The sequence below is a fragment of the Lissotriton vulgaris genome, chromosome 8, assembly GCF_964263255.1.
Source record: "Lissotriton vulgaris chromosome 8, aLisVul1.2, whole genome shotgun sequence".
NCBI lineage: Eukaryota > Metazoa > Chordata > Amphibia > Caudata > Salamandridae > Lissotriton > Lissotriton vulgaris.
The window spans coordinates 603,903,154-603,924,188 of record NC_141696.1 but is presented as its reverse complement, the minus strand read 5'-3'; the positions used below and the strand labels follow the sequence as shown (position 1 = coordinate 603,924,188).

Below are 21,035 nucleotides of genomic sequence, written 5' to 3'. Positions count from 1 at the left end.
GTGAGTGAGGGTGAGTGAGGGTGAGGGTGGGTGAGGGTGGGTGAGGGTGGGTGAGGGTGAGTGAGGGTGAGGTGTTGAGGGTGAGGTGTTGAGGGTGAGGTGTTGAGGGTGAGGTGTTGAGGGTGAGGTGTTGAGGGTGAGGTGTTGAGGGTGAGGTGTTGAGGGTGAGGTGTTGAGGGTGAGGTGTTGAGGGTGAGGTGTTGAGGGTGAGGTGTTGAGGGTGAGGTGTTGAGGGTGAGGGTGAGAGTGAGGGTGAGGGTGAGAGTGAGGGTGAGGGTGAGTGAGGGTGAGAGTGAGGGTGAGAGTGAGGGTGAGGGTGAGGGTGAGGGTGAGGGTGAGAGTGAGGGTGAGGGTGAGGGTGAGAGTGAGGGTGAGGGTGAGGGTGAGGGTGAGGGTGAGTGAGGGTGAGGGTGAGGGTGAGTGAGGAGTTGAGTGAGAGTGAGAGTGAGGGTGAGGGTGAGAGTGAGAGAGTGAGGGTGAGGGTGAGTGAGAGTGAGGGTGAGGGAGAGTGAGGGTGAGGGTGAGTGAGGGTGAGAGTGAGGGTGAGTGAGGGTGAGTGAGAGTGAGGGTGAGTGAGGGTGAGTGAGAGTGAGGGTGAGTGAGAGTGAGGGTGAGTGAGAGTGAGGGTGAGTGAGAGTGAGGGTGAGAGTGAGGGTGAGTGAGGGTGAGTGAGGGTGAGTGAGGGTGAGTGAGGGTGAGGGTGGGTGAGGGTGGGTGAGGGTGGGTGAGGGTGAGTGAGGGTGAGGGTGAGAGGGTGAGTGAGGGTGAGTGAGGGTGAGTGAGGGTGAGGGTGGGTGAGGGTGGGTGAGGGTGGGTGAGGGTGGGTGAGGGTGAGTGAGGGTGAGGGTGAGTGAGGGTGAGGTGTTGAGGGTGAGGTGTTGAGGGTGAGGTGTTGAGGGTGAGGTGTTGAGGGTGAGGTGTTGAGGGTGAGGTGTTGAGGGTGAGGTGTTGAGGGTGAGGTGTTGAGGGTGAGGTGTTGAGGGTGAGGTGTTGAGGGTGAGGTGTTGAGGGTGAGTGAGAGTGAGGGTGAGGGTGAGAGTGAGGGTGAGTGAGGGTGAGGGTGAGGGTGAGGGTGAGAGTGAGGGTGAGAGTGAGGGTGAGAGTGAGGGTGAGGGTGAGGGTGAGAGTGAGAGTGAGGGTGAGTGAGGGTGAGGGTGAGGGTGAGGGTGAGAGTGAGGGTGAGTGAGGGTGAGTGAGGGTGAGGGTGAGTGAGGGTGAGTGAGGGTGAGTGAGGGTGAGTGAGGGTGAGTGAGTGAGGGTGAGGGTGAGTGAGGGTGAGGCGTTGAGGGCGGGCAGAGAGAGTGAGGGGGCGGAGCGGGGGTGTGCTATATGGTTGTGGTGCCTTCATTCTCGCTAAAACACTCCTGTGGTAGCTGATGGGCTTCAGCATTTTTTGACAACCAACTTTTTTTTTGAAGATTCTAAGACTAGAGCTTGCAGTGAAATAACATGCTTGACTGGCCAATATTGTGAGCATCTGTTTTTGTAGTTAGATCTTTATAAATGCACATGCTGTTTAAGAAGATATTGTAGTTGAATCACATTTGAAAATTTAGATTCCACCTTTCAAAGGTTTTTGTTGTGGAATAGGTCAGATTCCACCTCGCTCGAAGTCACCAGGGCGCTGGTTTCAGTCCTAGACTTTAAACGGCGAGCGGGCGGGCAGAGAGAGTGAGGGGGCGGAGCGGGGGTGTGGGAGGAGTGCGGCTGGCTGCCTGATAGAGTGGAGAGCGGGCGGGCAGAGAGAGTGAGGGGGCGGAGCGGGGTGTGGGAGGAGTGCGGGAACAGACGGGAGGGGAGGAGAGTAGGAGGAGGAGTAGGGGAGGCACGGCCTAGCGGCCGTGCAATCAAGCAGTGAGGGGGCGGGAGAGTAGGCAAGGCAGGCGGCTGGGGCCATGTGCACGCTCTTTTAAGCTCAATGCGCATGCGCATTGAGCTTAAAAGTCACGGGCACTGCAAGGAATCGCCACGATTCCTTGCAAGTTAGATAAAGAGTCGATGAGCCCCCATAGTCTCGCTTGCTCGATGCGCATGCGCATCGACAGGCGAGACCTAAAAATGAAGCTAACAAAGGGTGAGGATATTGAAGGGCATCTATAAATAAACTATGACCGCAGCAGACGTGTTGCTGTCTACTGAAGAACACTCCGACTCGATTCACTATTAACACAGCTATGAAAAGAAGGCATAAAACGAAATGTGGTTTATCCTGGCTTTGAAGGGTACACAACCTTTACAACGCAACTTTTACAACGCACTACCATTACAACAAAACTTTTACAACGCAACACCCATTACAACGCATGCCATTACAACGCAACCATTACAACGCATGACACTACAAAGCATACCACTACAACGCATATCATTACAACGCATACCATTACAACGCATAGTACCCTTACACTATCCAACACTTACCCTACAGTTGCACCCCCTGGAGTTTGAATAGTAATTTTTACTCCTACACTATCCAATAATTACCATACATGCAATGTAATGGTATGTGTTGTAAAGGTAGTATGCGTTGTAATGGAATGCGTTGTAAATGTAGTTTTTAAAAATTCGTTGTAATGGCATGCGTTGTAATGGAATGCGTTGTAATGGATGTTGCGTGGTAAAAAAGGCGTTGTAATGGTATGCGTTGTAACGTCATACATCCCTTTGAAGAATAGCAGCAGCCAAAATGACTTCACTGCCCATGACACTCTTTCAAACTCTACTCCCCCCCCCCCCCTGCTTTACAAATTGTTGAAAAAAATGCAAGAAAGAATTGCCAACTCTATATGGATTAGGAAGTAACAGTATTGCCAATCGCTTTCCTCATCAACAATAAGCTGTGATAGTTTTACTCAAAGTATTCAAAGACTATCAAGAGCAAAGCTGTGCTACTTCATAGAGAAGAGCCTAAATCAGAAAAACAGAGATGATTTCTTAACCCCTTCCAGCTGAGCTGGGCTCGTCATGGCGTAGCCTCCTCGCACGCTGATGACGAGCCCAGCTCGTCACGTAACATGCGTTTTAGAAAATCTCAGCGCAGGAGCGGAATTCCGCTAGCGCGCATGAGGTTAACCAAACAACTACTGGGTCTAATAATTGGAAGGCCTAATGGATGGAACAAAACCATAGAGCTTTGGAACCATACTCCTACCCATTTACCAGATACCTGTTGGGTGTCTGGGATTAAGTGGCTGTCAAATTGGGTATTTCCTCCTTTCCTTCACCTTCCAGTGATAGGGATTCCATAGTTCAACCCAATTTTAGAAGAGAGCTCGATTAAGGGATGGAGAAATAACAACATAAAAATAAGAGTAGGGAAATTCTTTGATGAGACTGGTATTAAACCCTTTGAGGAGATTTAAAAGGATTTCAATTTGATTGAAGCAGAGTTTTGATGATGTTAGGTTTGTTGCTGGGCTCTACACAACACTATGAATCACGTTATGCGCCCTTAGACCAAATGTGAAAAATAAGTGTTTTGAGGGAAGAAAAGAGGATTGTTTCTTAAATATAAAAGACAGAAACAAAGACAATGGGAAAAGGACTTGGAGTGTTACCTTGCAGATGAGTGAGAGAAGCGATTTCAAAGAATGCACTTTACTTCTAAATGGTCTACAGGGAAATAAAATATGATTAAAAGAACACTACACACTGCAAAAAAAAAAAAGTTACACTTCATGAATCGGACAAACTGAAAACAAGTGAAGGTTAGTGGGGATAAGAGAACCACATAACTCTGATTCATTATTTATGATAAATTCCTGAAATTCAGCCATAACGGACAAAAAATACTAGACACATTAGACTCCTTGTACAAAACAAATAACCTGATTACCAGAACATACCTTAAAGCATACTTGAACACTATAATGCGAGGGAAACAAACGTCCTTAAGACTATGTGCAGCCTGGCAATTCATTACCACTCTATGGGATAAAACTTGAGCACTAGATGTTGGGAACTGCTGACATAGGATATGGGCTCTACTAGGAATGGAAAAGGTCGCCTTTTCAATTGAACATAAAACAGAGTGCTTTGGAAAGGTCTTGGTCCTGATCCTGGACTTCTTGTAATCAAAATGTAAAGATCTCATAAGCCCCCAATATCTAAACGTTCTAAAAACAGTGGAACAGTCCAGTTGTCCACAGACAGAGAAAAAGATTAGAGGGCAATAGCAACAAACCCATACAAACCCATACATGCATGCATTAGTAGGTAATAATAGAAACATACATATTCATCACAGATAGTTTCTAGCTTCCATAAATTAGGCTCCCAGTGTAGTAAAGCAGGGGGAGTGGGAGAGAAAAGGCGACAATTGCCTCTGGTTTGTGATCCACCAGGGTTTACTAGTTTATTGGGTTTATTTGAGGCCCTCAATGGCACCTGAATGTAGATGAGTGTACGTGCTAACATTCTTATGAAATGAGATAAAAAGATTTGCTACAAAAATGGGGCAATTTGAAATTGAGGTACAAGCTTTACGAAAGGAGCAAATAGAAGTCAAACTGATATGGATTTGTCCCTTCCCTACAATTCTACCTGTCCGCTAGCTCCCTTTTAGCAATAAATATTTTAGAGCCTGTAACATTATGTCAATGAGAAATACCCATTTCAATAAGTTAAGCAAAGTGTAGCTCTAAAAGAAGAATGTTCAGACGAAGTGAGAAGAACCAGTTTTAAAAACACTATGCCTTTTTTTTTACTTAATCTTACATGAGGAAGGCAATTAAGAAATGTAGTGCAATGAGGGGAGACGCAACAAAAAGGACACATTTGTTTGGTAGATTGGTAAAGGACATTCATCGGATTATGGTTTTGTCTGCCTAAACTATACATCAAAAAGGCAAGTCTAAAAGTGGTAAATAAATTCATCTAGTAATGAATCCCGTTGCTCTACTATACTTTGCGGCTAGGGGACACAATCAGGGGTAGATGGCCCATAATTTCGCCAAAACATGTTGATTGTATTTTTGCCGTTTTCCAAGGCTATTCTTTAGCATTTACTGTATATGATCTAATTATTTAAATGTTGTTTCTTATGGTGAAACATTACAATGCCTTCAACATTATGCTTTCCTGGAAGACTAACATCAACACTGCACGCCACAATCTACGCTCCATTGGCAGAAAGGCCTTTTGCTGTTATTACTTTGGATAGACAATGTAGGCCGTCCCATCCGGTCACTACTCCATCGACTTCTGTCATTGGTGAATTCAAACAAACACTGTCAAAGCCAACAGGTTTCACCTTTGGTACCTACTGGCTTTGACATTAGTTTTCAGAGATGCTATACAGCATGACTAAAAGGATTTTTTTCAAAGCCTATGACATGGCTGTCAGTATCATTCTGTAAGTGTGCACACCACACATGCATGGGCCTACAAAATACCATGTTTTTTTAAATTATTATTTATTGATTTGAGTTAGATTGATAAATCAAAAGAACAAATGTGAAAAAGTATTCATTTTTTGGGTCTCGTCTGCTAATGCGCTTGTGCACTGCTGGCGAGAGATATAGGGGCTTAACCAGAGATTAACGAAACGGGCGATTTCATGCAGTGCCCGTGAAAAGCTCGTGCACACATCAAAGCCATCTGCTTCCCTCCCACAGCTTCCCCCAGCGTGCGCGCTCTGCACTCAGGCATTTCTCCTCCCCTAACTATTCACGGCCAGCCGGCCGTACTTTCACTTTTACACCTGCCAGGCCGTGTCTCGTTCTTTTTTTTAGATCGTTTTAGCACGCGCGCGCGCACACAACTTCTGGGCATGTCTTTCCTGTTGCCTGCATCTCGCCTCGCATACCCACTTTTAACAAGAATTTGCAATGCAATAGGGCTCGCATTAGTAAAGTTAGAGGTATTAGTATTGTAAATGACACATTTTTTATTTATGTTTTTGTTTTGAAAATAGCGAAATTAATAACTTTGACATTTACAATGCCAATAGTGTTAACTTTTGCAAACGTGACTTCTATAGCATTTGTAATGCAATATGTGTTGTATTTACATGACTTAGATGTATTAATATTAAAAATAACAATGGGTTGTATTTTTTTCAATAGTTAATACTTAAATAAAAGTTATTGTAATTTATAATGGCAATAGCTTAAAGTTTTGCAAATAACTTTTTGGAACATGATGTTTAGTGTATTTTATTGTGATGAAAATACAAGAACAGAAGTGAAATATTAACATTTTTTGTGACATTTGTAATAAAGTTTGAAATATTGAGAGAACATATTTGAATCAGTTGTTGTTGAAGGGTTGCACAGATTGATGCTGTGGTGGCTCTGAATGATGTTGTGGCGGCGACGAGTGATGCTGTAGCGTTCAGTGATTTTCTGGTAGCGCATAGTGATGTTGTGGTGCCCCTGAGTGATGCTGTGGTGATGCGATGGATAGTGAGGGCGATAGATAGATAGAGGGAGGGCGAAAGATAGATAGAGGGAGGGTGAGAGATAGAGGCAGGGCAAGAGGGCGAGGGATGGAGTGTGGGCGAGGGATGGAGTGTGGGCCGGGGGAGGGTTGGAGTGTGGGCCGGGGGAGGGTTGGAGTGTGGGCCGGGGGAGGGTTGGAGTGTGGGCCGGGGGAGGGTTGGAGTGTGGGCCGGGGGAGGGTTGGAGTGTGGGCCGGGGGAGGGATGGAGTGTGGGCCGGGGGAGGGATGGAGTGTGGGCCGGGGGAGGGATGGAGTGTGGGCCGGGGGAGGGATGGAGTGTGGGCCGGGGGAGGGATGAAGTTATGGTTGAAAGAATTTATTGAGCGCTCTAACACCCAGCGGTTTCTTGGCGCTATGAGTTGACAGCACAGAGGGGAGAGCGGAGAGTTACTGCAAAGGAAAAGCTAGAGAGAAGAGGTGGGTTTTTAAAACTTTGCGAAAGTCCATATAGATGGGGAAGGACCTAATGGTGAAAGGGAGAGCATTCCAGAAGCGAGGGGCAAGGTTGGAGAACCTCATGCCTTCCAGTTTCTTCCTCCGAAATCGGGGTACATCCAGGAGTACCTGAGTGGAGGAACGGAGGCTTCTGCTGGGAACATAGGCACGGATCTTCGAATTAACAAAGGCTGGAGCAGTGCCAGCAAGAGCCATGAAGGTCAGGCAGCCCAGCTTGAATAAGGAACGCTGGGAAATGGGCAACCAGTGAAGGGATTTAAGCAGAGGGGTAACGCAGAGAGATTTGGGGAGCCTGTGAATGAGACGCGCGACTTGGTTTTGAATAAGTTGAAGTCTCCGAAGCTCGTAGGCAGGGATACCTTCATTAAGGCCGTTCCCATGATCCAGATGGAGTGTGGGGCGGGGGAGGGATGGAGTGTGGGGCGGGGGAGGGATGGAGTGTGGGGCGGGGGAGGGATGGAGTGTGGGGCGGGGGAGGGATGGATGGAGCGGGTGAATGGATGGATGGAGTGCGGGGACGGATGGAAGGATTGGGGGATGGATGGATGGAGTGGGGGGATGGATGATGGATGGAGTGGGGGGATGGATGGATGGATGGAGTGGGATGGATGGAGTGGGATGGATGGATGGATGTATGGATGGAGTGGGATGGATGGAGTGGGAGGATGGATGGATGGAGTGGGGGGATGGATGGAGTGGGATGGATGGAGTGGGATGGATGGATGGATGGAGTGGGATGGATGGATGGAGTGGGATGGATGGATGGAGTGGGATGGATGGATGGAGTGGGGTGGATGGATGGAGTGGGACAGATGGATGGATGGAGTGGGATGGATGGATGGATAGAGTGGGATGGATGGATAGAGTGGGATGGATGGATAGAGTGGGATGGATGGATAGAGTGGGATGGATGGATAGAGTGGGATGGATGGATGGATAGAGTGGGATGGATGGATGGATGGATGGATGGAGATGGATGGATGGAGTGGGATGGATGGATGGATGGAGTGGGATGGATGGAGTGGGAGGATGGATGGATGGATGGGGTGGGAGGATGGATGGATGGATGGAGTGGGAGGATGGATGGATGGAGTGGGGGATGGATGGAGTGGGATGGATGGAGTGGGATGGATGGAGTGGGATGGAAGGATGGAGTGGGATGGATGGATGGATGGAGTGGGGTGGCTGGATGGATGGAGTGGGGGATGGATGAATGGAGTGGGACAGATGGATGGATGGATAGAGTGGGATGGATGGATGGATGGATGGATAGAGTGGGATGGATGGATGGATGGATAGAGTGGGATGGATGGATGGATGGATAGAGTGGGATGGATGGATGGATAGAGTGGGATGGATGGATGGATAGAGTGGGATGGATGGATAGAGTGGGATGGATGGATGGATGTATAGAGTGGGATGGATGGATGGATGGATGGATAGAGTGGGATGGATGGATGGATAGAGTGGGTTGGATGGATGGAGATGGATGGATGGATGGAGTGGGGAGATGGATGGATGGAGTAGGGAGATGGATGGATGGAGTGGGGAGATGGATGGATGGATGGATGGAGGGAGTGGGGGGATGGATGGAGTGGGATGGATGGATAGAGTGGGATGGATGGATAGAGTGGGATGGATGGATGGAGTGGGATGGCTGGAGTGGGATGGATGGATGGATGGAGTGGGGGGATGGATGAATGGAGTGGGACAGATGGATGGATGGAGTGGGATGGATGGATGGATAGAGTGGGATGGATGGATGGATAGAGTGGGATGGATGGATGGATAGAGTGGGATGGATGGATGGATGGATGGATGGAGTGGGGAGATGGATGGATGGAGTGGGATGGATGGATGGATGGATGGAGTGGGATGGATGGAGTGGGAGGATGGATGGATGGATGGAGTGGGAGGATGGATGGATGGAGTGGGGGATGGATGGAGTGGGATGGAAGGATGGAGTGGGATGGATGGATGGAGTAGGGTGGCTGGATGGATGGAGTGGGGGGATGGATGAATGGAGTGGGACAGATGGATGGATGGATAGAGTGGGATGGATGGAGGGATAGAGTGGGATGGATGGATGGAGGGATAGAGTGGGATGGATGGATGGATGGATAGAGTGGGATGGATGGATGGATAGAGTGGGATGGATGGATAGAGTGGGATGGATGGATGGATGGATGGATAGAGTGGGATGGATGGATGGATAGAGTGGGATGGATGGATAGGGTGGGATGGATGGATGGATGGATGGATAGAGTGGGATGGATGGATGGATGGATAGAGTGGGATGGATGGATGGAGTGGGATGGAGGGATGGAGATGGATGGATGGATGGAGTGGGGAGATGGATGGATGGAGTGGGGAGATGGATGGATGGAGTGGGGAGATGGATGGATGGATGGATGGAGTGGGGGGATGGATGGAGTGGGATGGATGGATAGAGTGGGATGGATGGAGTGGGATGGATGGAGTGGGGGGATGGATGGATGGAGTGTGAGAGAGGGATGGATGGATGGAGTGGGATGGATGGATGGAGTAGGGGGGGATGGATGGATGGATGGAGTAGGGAGATGGATGGATGGAGTGGGGGGATGGATGGAGTGGGGCAGATGGATGGATGGATGGAGTGGATGGATGGAGTGGGGGGATGGATGGATGGATGGATGGAGTGGGGGGATGGATGGAGTGGGGGATGGATGGAGGGTTTGGATGGAGGGGATGGATGGATGGATGGATGGATGGATGGAAGGGATGGATGGAGGGGATGGAGGGCATGGATGGATGGAGGGGATGGATGGAAGGGATGGATGGAGGGGATGGAGGGCATGGATGGATGGAGGGGATGGATGGAGGGGATGGATGGAGGGGATGGATGGATGGAGGGGATGGATGGATGGAGTTGGGGGGATGGATGGATGGAGTGGGGGGATGGATGGATGGATGGAGTGGGGGGATGGAGTGGGGGGATGGATGGAGTAGGGGGATGGATGGAGAATGGGGATGGATGGATGAGGATGGATGGAGTGGGGGGATGGATGGATGGAGTGGTGGATGGATGGATGGATGGAGTGGGATGGATGGAGAGGGATGGATGGAGTGGGGGGAAGGATGGATGGAGTGGGGGGATGGATGGATGGAGTGGGGGGATGGATGGATGGAGTGGGGGGATGGATGGATGGAGTGGGGGGATGGATGGATGGAGTGGGGGGGATGGATGGATGGAGTGGGGGGATGGATGGAGTGGAGGGGATGGATGGATGGAGTGGAGGGGATGGATGGATGGAGTGGAGGGGAGGGGATGGATGTATGGAGTGGGGGGGATGGATGGATGGATGGAGTAGGGAAGCCGAAGGCAAGAAAAAACAAGTACAATCGGGGAAGCAGAAGGCAAGAAAACGAGGGCAATAAGGGGAGCAGAAGGCAAGAACAAGTAATTAAATTCAAAGCTGCAGGCAAAGAAAGTGTGAAGAAATTTACATTTCAACTTAAAGATATACAATCCAATGGAGAATGTGCAATTAACATAAAAAAGTGTTACTATTAAGACTGATATACATTAAGTAAAAGCAGCAGGAAGAGCAGTAATTATACTTTAAAAAATTGAGAAGAACTGTTTAAGCAAACCGGCAGAAGGTGAGGTGGTTATAAAGTGAAAGTTATCGAGTGGAAAGTAAAAGACATAAATATCTACTTAGTTGTCATATGCAAAGAACTGTCTTCGTTGGTTTAGAAATATACAATTCTCAAAGCATTACTTCATAAACAATCTATGAGGAGCGGGGAGTTAATTGGCTTAAACGGAGTGTTCAAAGGTAAACACAGCGTAAGCAGGGAGTGTGAAGGGCAGCTCGAGGCTTTGAATCATATGTAAACACCGTGGGTGCAGCGAAGTGCGAAGCTGAGCTCGAGCCTTCCATTTGAAAGTAAACACAGCACCAGGATTGAAGCACAAGGAATATCTTGTGCTGGCTGCTTAGAAATGAAAGTTTTCTAAAGCAAATATAAGCCGGAAATGTTGAAGATAAGCATAACGTGAGCTCTGAAATGCAGCGAAAGCTCGTACTGGCTGTTTATATAAACACTCTCATGCTGGTTTTTCCGTGTTTAAATACAAGGCGAAAGTTCAAACGGAAAGTAAAGCTCGAGGTGGAGCAAGTGTTTTAAAAGAAAATACAAGCTGGATAAATAAAGTAAAGACTTCTGCTCACATCAAACTGAGTAATTTAAAAATGCAGCATGAGTAGTGTGATGAAAACATGTCCACTGTGAGATTGGAACATAAACAAGCCCTCGGCATTGCTGTGGTGGGGAGGGGGGCGGGGAGAGGCAAGAAGGGAAGAATAGGGTAGAGTAAGGGTGACTAGACGCACGGGGAGCAGCAGCCTTCGATGTGCCGGCCGGCCGTGGGCAGTGAATAATTAGGGGAGGAGAAATGCCAGAGCGCACGCTGGGGGAAGCTTGTGGGAGGGAGGCTGGTGGCTTAAGTGCGTGCACGCGCTTTTGTCACGGGCACAACATCAAATCGCCTGTTTGGTTAAGCTCTCGTTAAGCCACAATATGTCTCGACATCTGCAATGCGCAAGCGCATTGGCAGAGGTCGAGCCCTAAAAAGTTTTCGCTTTCAGCACGGCACTCATCTAACGACGTCGCACTGTTCGGTAACTTTCTTTTAAACATTTCGGGCGAGCATTTCTCTCTCAGCATGGCACAGACTCATCGCACCAGGCTTCATCACACTTCCCTCAAGAATTGCTATCTTGTGTCATCAGATGCCCCTTGCATTGCATTATGCGCATAACTTTTATATACACTGGTGCTGTGTTTCATGTTTGAGCACGGCTCTTGCTTTTATGTTTCTTGTTGTACTTGCAAAGTTTTACTCCCAGGAGGAGGGCATGGCGCTTCAGGTCAACACCATGCTCATGTGCAGTAATAACAAGCAAGGAACGTTGGGTAGTCTGTCTTCTTAGTCTATCTACCAGTCTTACCAGCCAGGCTGTGTCTCGTTTTATTTTAACTTTTTTTTTTTAAACTTGTTTCTCAAGCCGCCCGGCACCCCGCGCTACAGCAGTGGCGGCCGCACACACTACTTGCGGGACACTGCTTGAGCAATTGTACCGCTTCTTGTTTAACATTTCAGGTGAGCATTTCTCTCTTAGCACCCATCTCACGGCCACCGCACTGTCAGTAACTTTTAAAAACATTTCGCTTACAGCACGGCACTCATCTAACGACTGTCGCACTGTTCTGTAACTTTTAAGGATGGCGCCATGTGGAGCCACATCAGCAGTCATGCTTTAAAAGAAAATAAAGTGTGGGCATGTTTAACATACATACCAATATAAATTGTGCATGTTGAAAATACATAACGCAACTCAGTAGTGCAACTGATCTCTGATGCTGCTGGCTACACTCCTGTCTTTAGACGCTGCAGAAGGTCTTACTCTGCTGACTGGTGTGGTTCTTCTAATGTGAATGTTATAAACATCCTTTTTCACGCAATTTCCTGTAAACAGCCTGCAGGCTCCTCTGCTGTTGGCATTTCCCCCTCCCTTCTCGCCCAGTCCTTTGCGCGCAGACACCATCTGCCTTAAACAGCCTGCAGGCTCCTCTGCTGCTGGCATTTCCCCCTCCCTTCTCGCACAGCCCTTCACCTCGGCGTGCACTCGCACCTCCTTTATCCCCTTTCGGCCGCTTAGATATTCTCAGTTAGCCACGCGCTCTCAGCCTCCTCTCTGCCTTTTAACTCCATATTTCTTGCTCTAGGTCCATTCAGTTCTCCCCATCGTTTCCTTCCTCAGTGACTTTATCTGCATCTTTCTCCCTATCCTTCCATCCTTCAACTTTCTCAAGCTTTCTTCCTCCGGATTTCTGCTCCTCCATCTCATGTGTGCTTTCTTCACGGGCTTCTGTCTCCTCCAGTGTTGATTTCCCAATCCATGCCTCTGCCGCCTTCTGCTCGCAGCCAGACTGTCCGTTTCCTCTCTGACACTGTCTGATTGCTAAATATTGCATCTGCTGGTGTCATACTACCAGCCTAGCTGGGGCGCCTGCTGTTGAATATGACCGAGCCAACATTCCTCTACCAGGCTTGGAACTCGTCCTCACTCGTACTCACACTACTTTATGACACACACACTGCGCCCTCTCACTACTTTAGGCCACACACACACACTGCGCCCTCTCACTACTTTAGCCCACACACACACTGCACCCTCACACTACTTTAGGCCACACACACTGCGACCACACACTCTGCACCCTCACACACCCAGCACCCTCACACACACTGCACCCTCACACACTCAGTGCCACATAATTATATGCTACATAATTACACTGCACTTAATGCAACATACACTCCAAACAATACCATCCAGTGCCACATAATTACATGCCACACAATTACACTCCACTGAATACAACATACACTCCACACAATACCACTCAGTGCCACATAATTATATGCTACATAATTACACTGCGCTCAACGCAACATACACTCCGAATACCACTCAGTGCCACATAAATACACACCACATAATTACACTCTACTAAATGCAACACACACTCCACACAATACCACATAATTATATGCTACATAATTACAATGACACATACACTCCAAACAATAACACTCAGTGCCACATAATTAGACGCCCCACAATTACACTCTACTGAATACAACATACACTCCTTATAATATCACTCAGTGCCACATAATTAAATGCTACATAATTACACTGCGCTCAACGCAAAATACCCTCCAAATAGCACTCAGTGCCACATAATTACACACCACATAATTACACTGCACTCAATGCAACATACACTACAACACCCACTCAGTGCAACAATGTATTATGCTACATATTTACACGGCGCTCAACGCAACATACACTCAAAATACCACTCACTACCACATAGTTACACACCACATAATTACACTGCACTCAATGCAACATACAATCCAAATACCAGTCAGTGTCACATAATTACACGCCACATAATTACCCTACACTCAATGCAACATACACTCCAAATACCACTCTGTGCCACATATTTATATGCTACATATTTACACTGCGCTCAACGCAACATGCACTCCTAATACCACTCAGTGCCTCATAATTACACACCACATAATTACACTATCACCCTCACTCTATCTATCACCCTCACTCTATCTATTGCCCTCACTCTATCTACCGCCCTCACTATACCACTCTACCACCCTCACTCTACCACCCTCACTCTACCACCCTCACTCTACCACCCTCACTCTACCACCCTCACTCTACCCAGTTCTCAGCAAAAATGCAATGTATCAATGTTTAAAGCTTTATTACAAAAGTACAAAAAAATATTAATATTACACTTTTAATCTTGATTTTTCTAAAATATAAAATACGCAACACAATCTTCTCACAATTTTTTTTTAAATGTAGTGCCATTATACATTACAAAAATTATTATGTAATTAATAATCTATACTACTATTATAAAGAGAGAACTGTGTCCTTTGAGCCAGGTAAACTCGAAAAGTACACCACCAATCGCAACACCCAATACAGCGTTGGAAAGGGGGGGTCCCGTAGATGGACATAGGCTATAAAAAAAATAAAAATAAACGTTAATTAAAAAATAAACAATAAAAAAAGTAGTCCCGAAGAAGTAGCGCTGGCCGTGTGCGCTAACAACGTGGACGTGCGTGCTGACATCATCTAGCGCGGGGAGGAGCAGCGGACAGCAGCGGTGAAGTTGGGCTGAGATATATGAAGCGCGGGGAGGAGCTGAATGTGTGCGGCTCAGAGAAGCGATGGGAGGAGGTGGAACGAGGAGCGGTGAAGTCGGGCTGATGGGAGGAGGCGGAACGAGGAGCGGTGAAGTCGGGCTGATGGGAGGAGGTGGAACGAGGAGCGGTGAAGTCGGGCTGATATGACGAGGCAGAACGAGGAGCGGTGAAGTCGGGCTGAGGTAGGTGAAGCGCGGGAGCGCTGGGTGGAGGCGGAACGTGGGCAGCTGAGTGAAGCGCGGGGAGGAGTGGAAATGTCGTGGCGGGCGGGGGCCGGGGCGGCAGTGCACGCAAGCCTGAAATGCTGCCCCCAGTCCCCTTCTGCCCCGGGCAACGCTGGGGCGGGCTGCTAGTTACTTGTAAAATGTATAAGCCATTAAGATTTGTCATATCAATACATGTAAGTCAGGGGAATACTAAACATGTAGCTTTAATAATGCTATAGGTGTCACATTTGCAAATTCTATAAATATTGGCATTTACAATAACAAAATTAATACATTTGCTATTATAAAAACATAAACATAAATTAAAAAAATATTACATTTACAAGACCAATAGCACCAACTTTTCTAATGCGAGACCTATTGCATTTCCAATGCTTGTTTAAAATAGGTGGCCAGAACCTATTTGGATGTGGGTGGGCAGAAGCAACATCACAATGGGATGAGGGGAGCAGAAGAATTAAGGGGGTGCGGGTGGGAGGAAGCAATCCAGGCTGGTGAAGGTGAGTGGAAGTTACAAGACAAGAGAATCTTGGGTGGGGCAAGCACCACAGAGGGCGTGGGTGCGGGCAGAGTTAGGTAAATAGGTGAGAGAGAGAGAGGGTAACATGAGTGTAGGAGGAAAAAAGCCAATGGGCGAAAGATAGAGCATGTGGAGCTGGGTGGGAGAAGCACACATACAAGGAAACAACGAGAAGGGGAGAAGCACAAGAGAGTATGCACATCGCAAAGTGAGGCCGTGGAGAAGCACACGGGTGAAGGCATCATAGGGCGCAGAGAGGGGATGAGAAGCACAATACAGAGGCAGCTGGACTGGTTAATTAAGACAAAAGAAAAATGTTAATCCCTAAAAGTGAGCAGTGGAAGGACGCAAGTAATTGGGAAATGCTCCATGGGAGGGACGGACACAATGGGCATCCATCCAATAACAAGCAGATAAATGAGAATGACAGTAAAGCTAATTAAGGGAAAGCAATGGGAGGGCTGCAAGACCCACCATTTTCTTGGCAATTCAACAATATATCTTTTGCAACCAAACCTTAGCGCTGTCTGGTATGCACGACCTAAAAACACCAAAATTATTAGGATAACTTAAAACAAAGTAGCATTGGAACGCAAATAGAAAAACTCCAGCTTAGACAACACAAATAATATCCACCAGATAGCTTCAAAACACTTCTTACTAACAGAAAATAAACAAATGCATAGATTAGCGAATACACACATAGGAAGATGAAAATAATTACGCATGAAACAATATGAAGTAACTAAATGAATGGCTACATTTGTACCAGCTTACCTGTCCACGGGCACAGATGTATTCTCAATAAAGCTAATAACTTTTTCTTTTACGTTCACAGATTTGGTCTTTAGGGCAACTGTCATTTTATTTACCAAGGATTTCACACCTTTTCCATCTCCTGAACCATTTGGTGAATCACCCTATGAGAAACAAATACAGCATTAGATTAAATAAAAAATGAACTCTAGAAGCACAGTGACATTTGCTTGAGCCTGAAAATCTAGGAAAAAATAATTTAACCTGAATAAAAACAAAATGCTGGTGGCTATATTTGATATCTTACAGACTGACAGTACTGGCTATAAGAGGGTCAATGGTTCATCCTTCAGAGAGAAATTGACACAGATCACAAATTATCTGTTACAGTTCCAGAAAACCAAGAGGAATGGCTGCGAGCAGGAAGCATCAGGACAACTTCCTTTTAGTGAAATACCATTCCAAGATGGACATCAACAAAGGCCTCCTTCCAGGTAGGATATAAAATAAACACCAATTCAGCATGTCCATGATCAGCCTTTCCTGTCAGGTGACACTTGGTGATCCAGTATATAAAGGGCCTCTGTTAAGTTTACCGGTGTGCCACAACTCCTCCAGTTTGCAGCCGCTATTTGACCCTTTGTTGCACTCCTGCTCTAATCCTGCCAGTTCCAGTTCTGCTAGAAGAACTGGACAAGGTTGGAGCTGGCTGAACCGGAGCAAAGAATCCAAGAGCATTAACAAGCTGGAGGGCTGGTAATGCACTGGTACACTCATGAGAGGCCATTTATATACTGGTAAAACAGGACTCACCGGACTACGATGGACATAATGTAGTGGTGTTCAAGTTGGTAGCCATGTTAGAACAAAGTCTATGTTTGGTGGCATTTTTGAATGGTGATTCACTAAAGGAGAGCTGGGCTAATGCTTCCAGCTATACCTGCTGCTGTTGATGGGCAGCACCGCTGTTTTATGATATTTTAAAATGTGTGATTGCACAAAAAACTACTTTAGATACCAATACTGCAGAAAAAGTTATGCTAAAAAGGCTAATGGATCAGAAAATAAGAATGGTATGCAAAAATCAAAGGTTTTAATGGTTGATAAAAAATGAAATACAAAAATACCATAAAAATCGTTACTTATATCCTGTAATAAAAACAAGCATCTACTCAACTGCGTTGCCTTAATTTCTAATCTGCTTAGCTGAATTTAAAGGAGTAAGTCAGTGACATTCTTAACTTGCAGTGGCTCCTCTCAGACCATGCAACTGTCTCAAAGGCTTCGTCTGGCTGATTCACTTTACTACTCCCTCACCTACTCTTCACCCAGTGTAACGATGTTCAACATGGTCTTACTGCCAAATCCATTTACTCCTACCTGCTCCCACATTTTCAAATCTGCTTCAACTCCCATTTACTCCATCCCCCTCCAGTCACTTCTCACATCCACCCTCTCTTCTAGCCACACACTTATACTCCCATTCACTCGTTTCCATCCCAATGGGATCCATTTAACATTTACTTCCATCATCTCACTCCTTCCTACTGTCATTCGAGCCATATTATCTCCCACTCCCCATATGCATTCTGACTCCAATTCATGCTTTAACTTTTAGTTATGCTGACACCCACTCCCGTCACTATACACTCTCTAGCAAATATTTCAGGAAATGTACATATACAATTACAGAGGCAGGCTGAACAACATAGTTGTGTCAGATTTCTCAACAGGCTGGGGCTTCTGAAAGGCAAGAAGTGGTGCAACAGATTCTTCGGCTGAGCCTACATCCGAAAAATTAAATTTTTAAGTGCATAAACTATATTTTTTTTCTGGGAAACACTGCAGAGATTATTCCCACTTGAAGATTGTGTAAGTGCTAGGGTTGTGTAGACACACAGGGAAAGACACACATTGGACATCAGAGCACCAGGTAAGGCGGGGAGACGGGAGAGCTGTCACTGGTCTATAGGAAGCAGCGCCAGCAGAACCAAACGTACATTGAATGATTATTTGGGCAACAGCCACTCTGCAAATTGGGGATGCGGGTAGTTTTAGACCTACGGCGCAGGGTAGCAGGGAGGTGGGTGTTCTGTAAAGGCATTTTTTCTCTGTTTTTGTGTTTTGTAAGTTAGGCTTATTCCGGTTCAGCTTCAGAGACACCAATACATTCCATATGCGGCACACTGCCTTGTAGAGACAGGGGGAAAAGGGAGGGGGGGCATTGGGAAGTGAGTGGGGACAGTTGCAATCTACCCCATTACAGATATGACACCACAAACAACATCAGTAAAGAAGGTCATGATGTGGAACGTCAATGGCCTGAGAGACAAAATGAAGCGCACCATGGTGCTACAATACTTGCATATACAGTCCCCTGACTTAGTTCTTCTACACGAGACACACCATTAAAGGGCAACAACTACCTAGCACTCAATCGATTTGGATATACTCTTCTGGCCCATGCATGGTTCACATCATGTTCCAAGGGGTTGCAATCCTAGTTAAAAATACAGTACCCTCTCTGCTGGAATGCACGTGGTATGACCCATTCGGCAGATACGTGGAGTTAACAGGGTTATGGTTATGGGAGGGCAAGGCCTTTCAACTTTTGCTCTGTTTACATACCTCTGAGGCTCCACGAGGAGACTCTACCAGAACTTAGCAAACTAATATTAGTTATGCCCCCAGGCGTTATCATACTAGGCGGCAATATGAATGCCATTATATCATTAGAACAAGACAGAGATACGTCGTCTCTCCGAGCAACAAAGCTGCAGCCACTGAGTTCTTTTACGGAGGTGCTGGGACTCACAGACTTATGGAGCATGCACAACCTAAACGCGAGGCAGTATACCCACATCTCAGCGGCACACTGTAGTGGCTCCTGACTGGACTACATCTTTACACAAACAATGTACGCGGGACAGTTCTGCGAGGCGCGCAACAAGGAGAAGGGCATATCGGATAACACTCTCCCACCACGTATAAACCCATTGCACTTTAAGGACTGTAATTTCCGAGTTCAGGGAACAAGCAAAACAGTATTTTGAAGAGAATACAGGTTCAGTGGACTCCCATAGTAGCCTTTGGGAAGTATACAAAGTGGTGGCCCGGGGCTTAGTACAGGCCGTGGGCGGGGGCAAACAGAAGCAATGACGCTCACGAGGTGAGCCACTGGAACAAGAAATAACGGACATTGAGACACGGTTGGGAAAGAAGGGATGACTGATCTGGCACTGAGACATATGCTGAGTCTTAAACAGAGAGAGCTTAAAGAAATGGAGGAAAATGCGATGTAGGAGTGTAGGATCTGCTTCCTATTGTTACGCCCATTTTTTGCTGTGTTTCACTTGTTTATCGACTTTAGTCTGGCTGTAGCCCTGCTAATCAGGACCACAGCCTAGCTGTTCTCTCTCTAAATTGGTTACCTGTACATTAGGTACACTCTAGATTGGTTACTGGGTTACCCTTATGAGTCCCTAGTATATGGTACCTTAGGCACCAAGGCCATAGGTACTCCAGAGGCCTACCAGGGGGATGTATGACGTTACATCGCAAACTTTTACAACGCACACCGTTACAACACATTTTTTACAACGCATGACATTACATAGCAGATGCTATTACAACGCATGCCATTACAAGGTAAGTATAGGTAAGTATATTATTTTATTAAAAAATTTAATTAATTAAAATTGAATTAATTTAATAAAGTAAATTATTTTTAAATAATTATTATGTACGTATGTACATATATATATATATATATATATATATATATATATATATATATATATATATATATCTGATCTCCGCCTCTCCCAAGTGGCCTCCCCAGCCCTGGAGGGACGCGTCCGTCACAACTACGTGCTCCGGTTGGGGAAAGGAGAGGGATCTGCCGTTGACCCAATCGCGGTCCGTGAGCCACCACTGCAGCTGTCTCGCAGTGCCCTCCGAGATCAGGACATGGTCGGACAGGTTGCCCCGGTGCTGGGCCCACTGAAACTTCAGGTCCCACTGCAGAGCCCGCATCCGCCACCGCGCGTGATGCACCAGAAGGATGCAGGAGGCCATCAGCCCCAGAAGCCGCAGCGTCAACCTGACCGAAACCCGGGATAACGGCCGAAAGACCAGAATCAGAGCCTGTATATCCCGGACCCGCTGTTTGGGCGGGTAAACCCGAAACTGCGCCGAGTCGAGAACCGCTCCGATGAAAAGGAGCTTCTGAGAGGGGCACAGGTGTGACTTCGGCACATTGATGGAAAATCCCAGCTGGTGCAGGAGATCCGCCGTAGTCTGGAGGTGGCTGACGACTGCCTGGGGCGAGCTCGCCTTCAACAACCAGTCATCTAGGTAGGGGAAGACTGACACCCCTAACCTGCGCAGGTGAGCTGCGACCACCGCCATCACCTTCGTGAACACCCGTGGGGCGCTGGTAAGGCCGAAGGGGAGCACGGTAAACTGAAAGTGCTCGTGGCCTACCGTGAACCGCAGGTAACGCCGGTGGGCCGGCAGGACGGGGATGTGGAAATATGCGTCCTGCAAGTCCAACGCTACCATCCAGTCTCCTGGGTCTAGGGCACCCAAGACCTGAGCCAAAGTCAGCATTTTGAACTTCTCCTTCCGGAGGAAGCCGTTGACGTTCCTCAGATCCAAGATAGGGCGTAGGCCCCCTTTGCCCTTCTTGGGTACCAGGAAGTAGTGGGAGTAGCAACCACAACCTACTTCTGGCCCAAGAGGGCTGAAACTTCCTCCTGCAGGAGCCGCAAGTGATCCCCCGATACATGGTGGTGTTGCGGTGGCATGGCTTGAGGAGTCGTCTCGAAGG

The 21,035-nt window shown here is 47.2% G+C and overlaps 1 protein-coding gene across 6 annotated transcripts in view; it reads right to left on the bottom strand.

The window, feature by feature from the left end:
• The window catches only part of TBC1D23 (TBC1 domain family member 23), a 714,314-nt gene that overhangs the window by 251,604 nt on the left and 441,675 nt on the right, over positions 1–21,035 (bottom strand). For all 6 annotated transcript variants that reach the window (XM_086934466.1, XM_086934463.1, XM_086934462.1 and 3 more), the window contains exon 14: positions 16,226–16,368. In XM_086934466.1, coding sequence (XP_086790592.1) covers positions 16,226–16,368 — 143 coding nt within the window. The remainder of the gene's footprint in view (positions 1–16,225; positions 16,369–21,035) is intronic.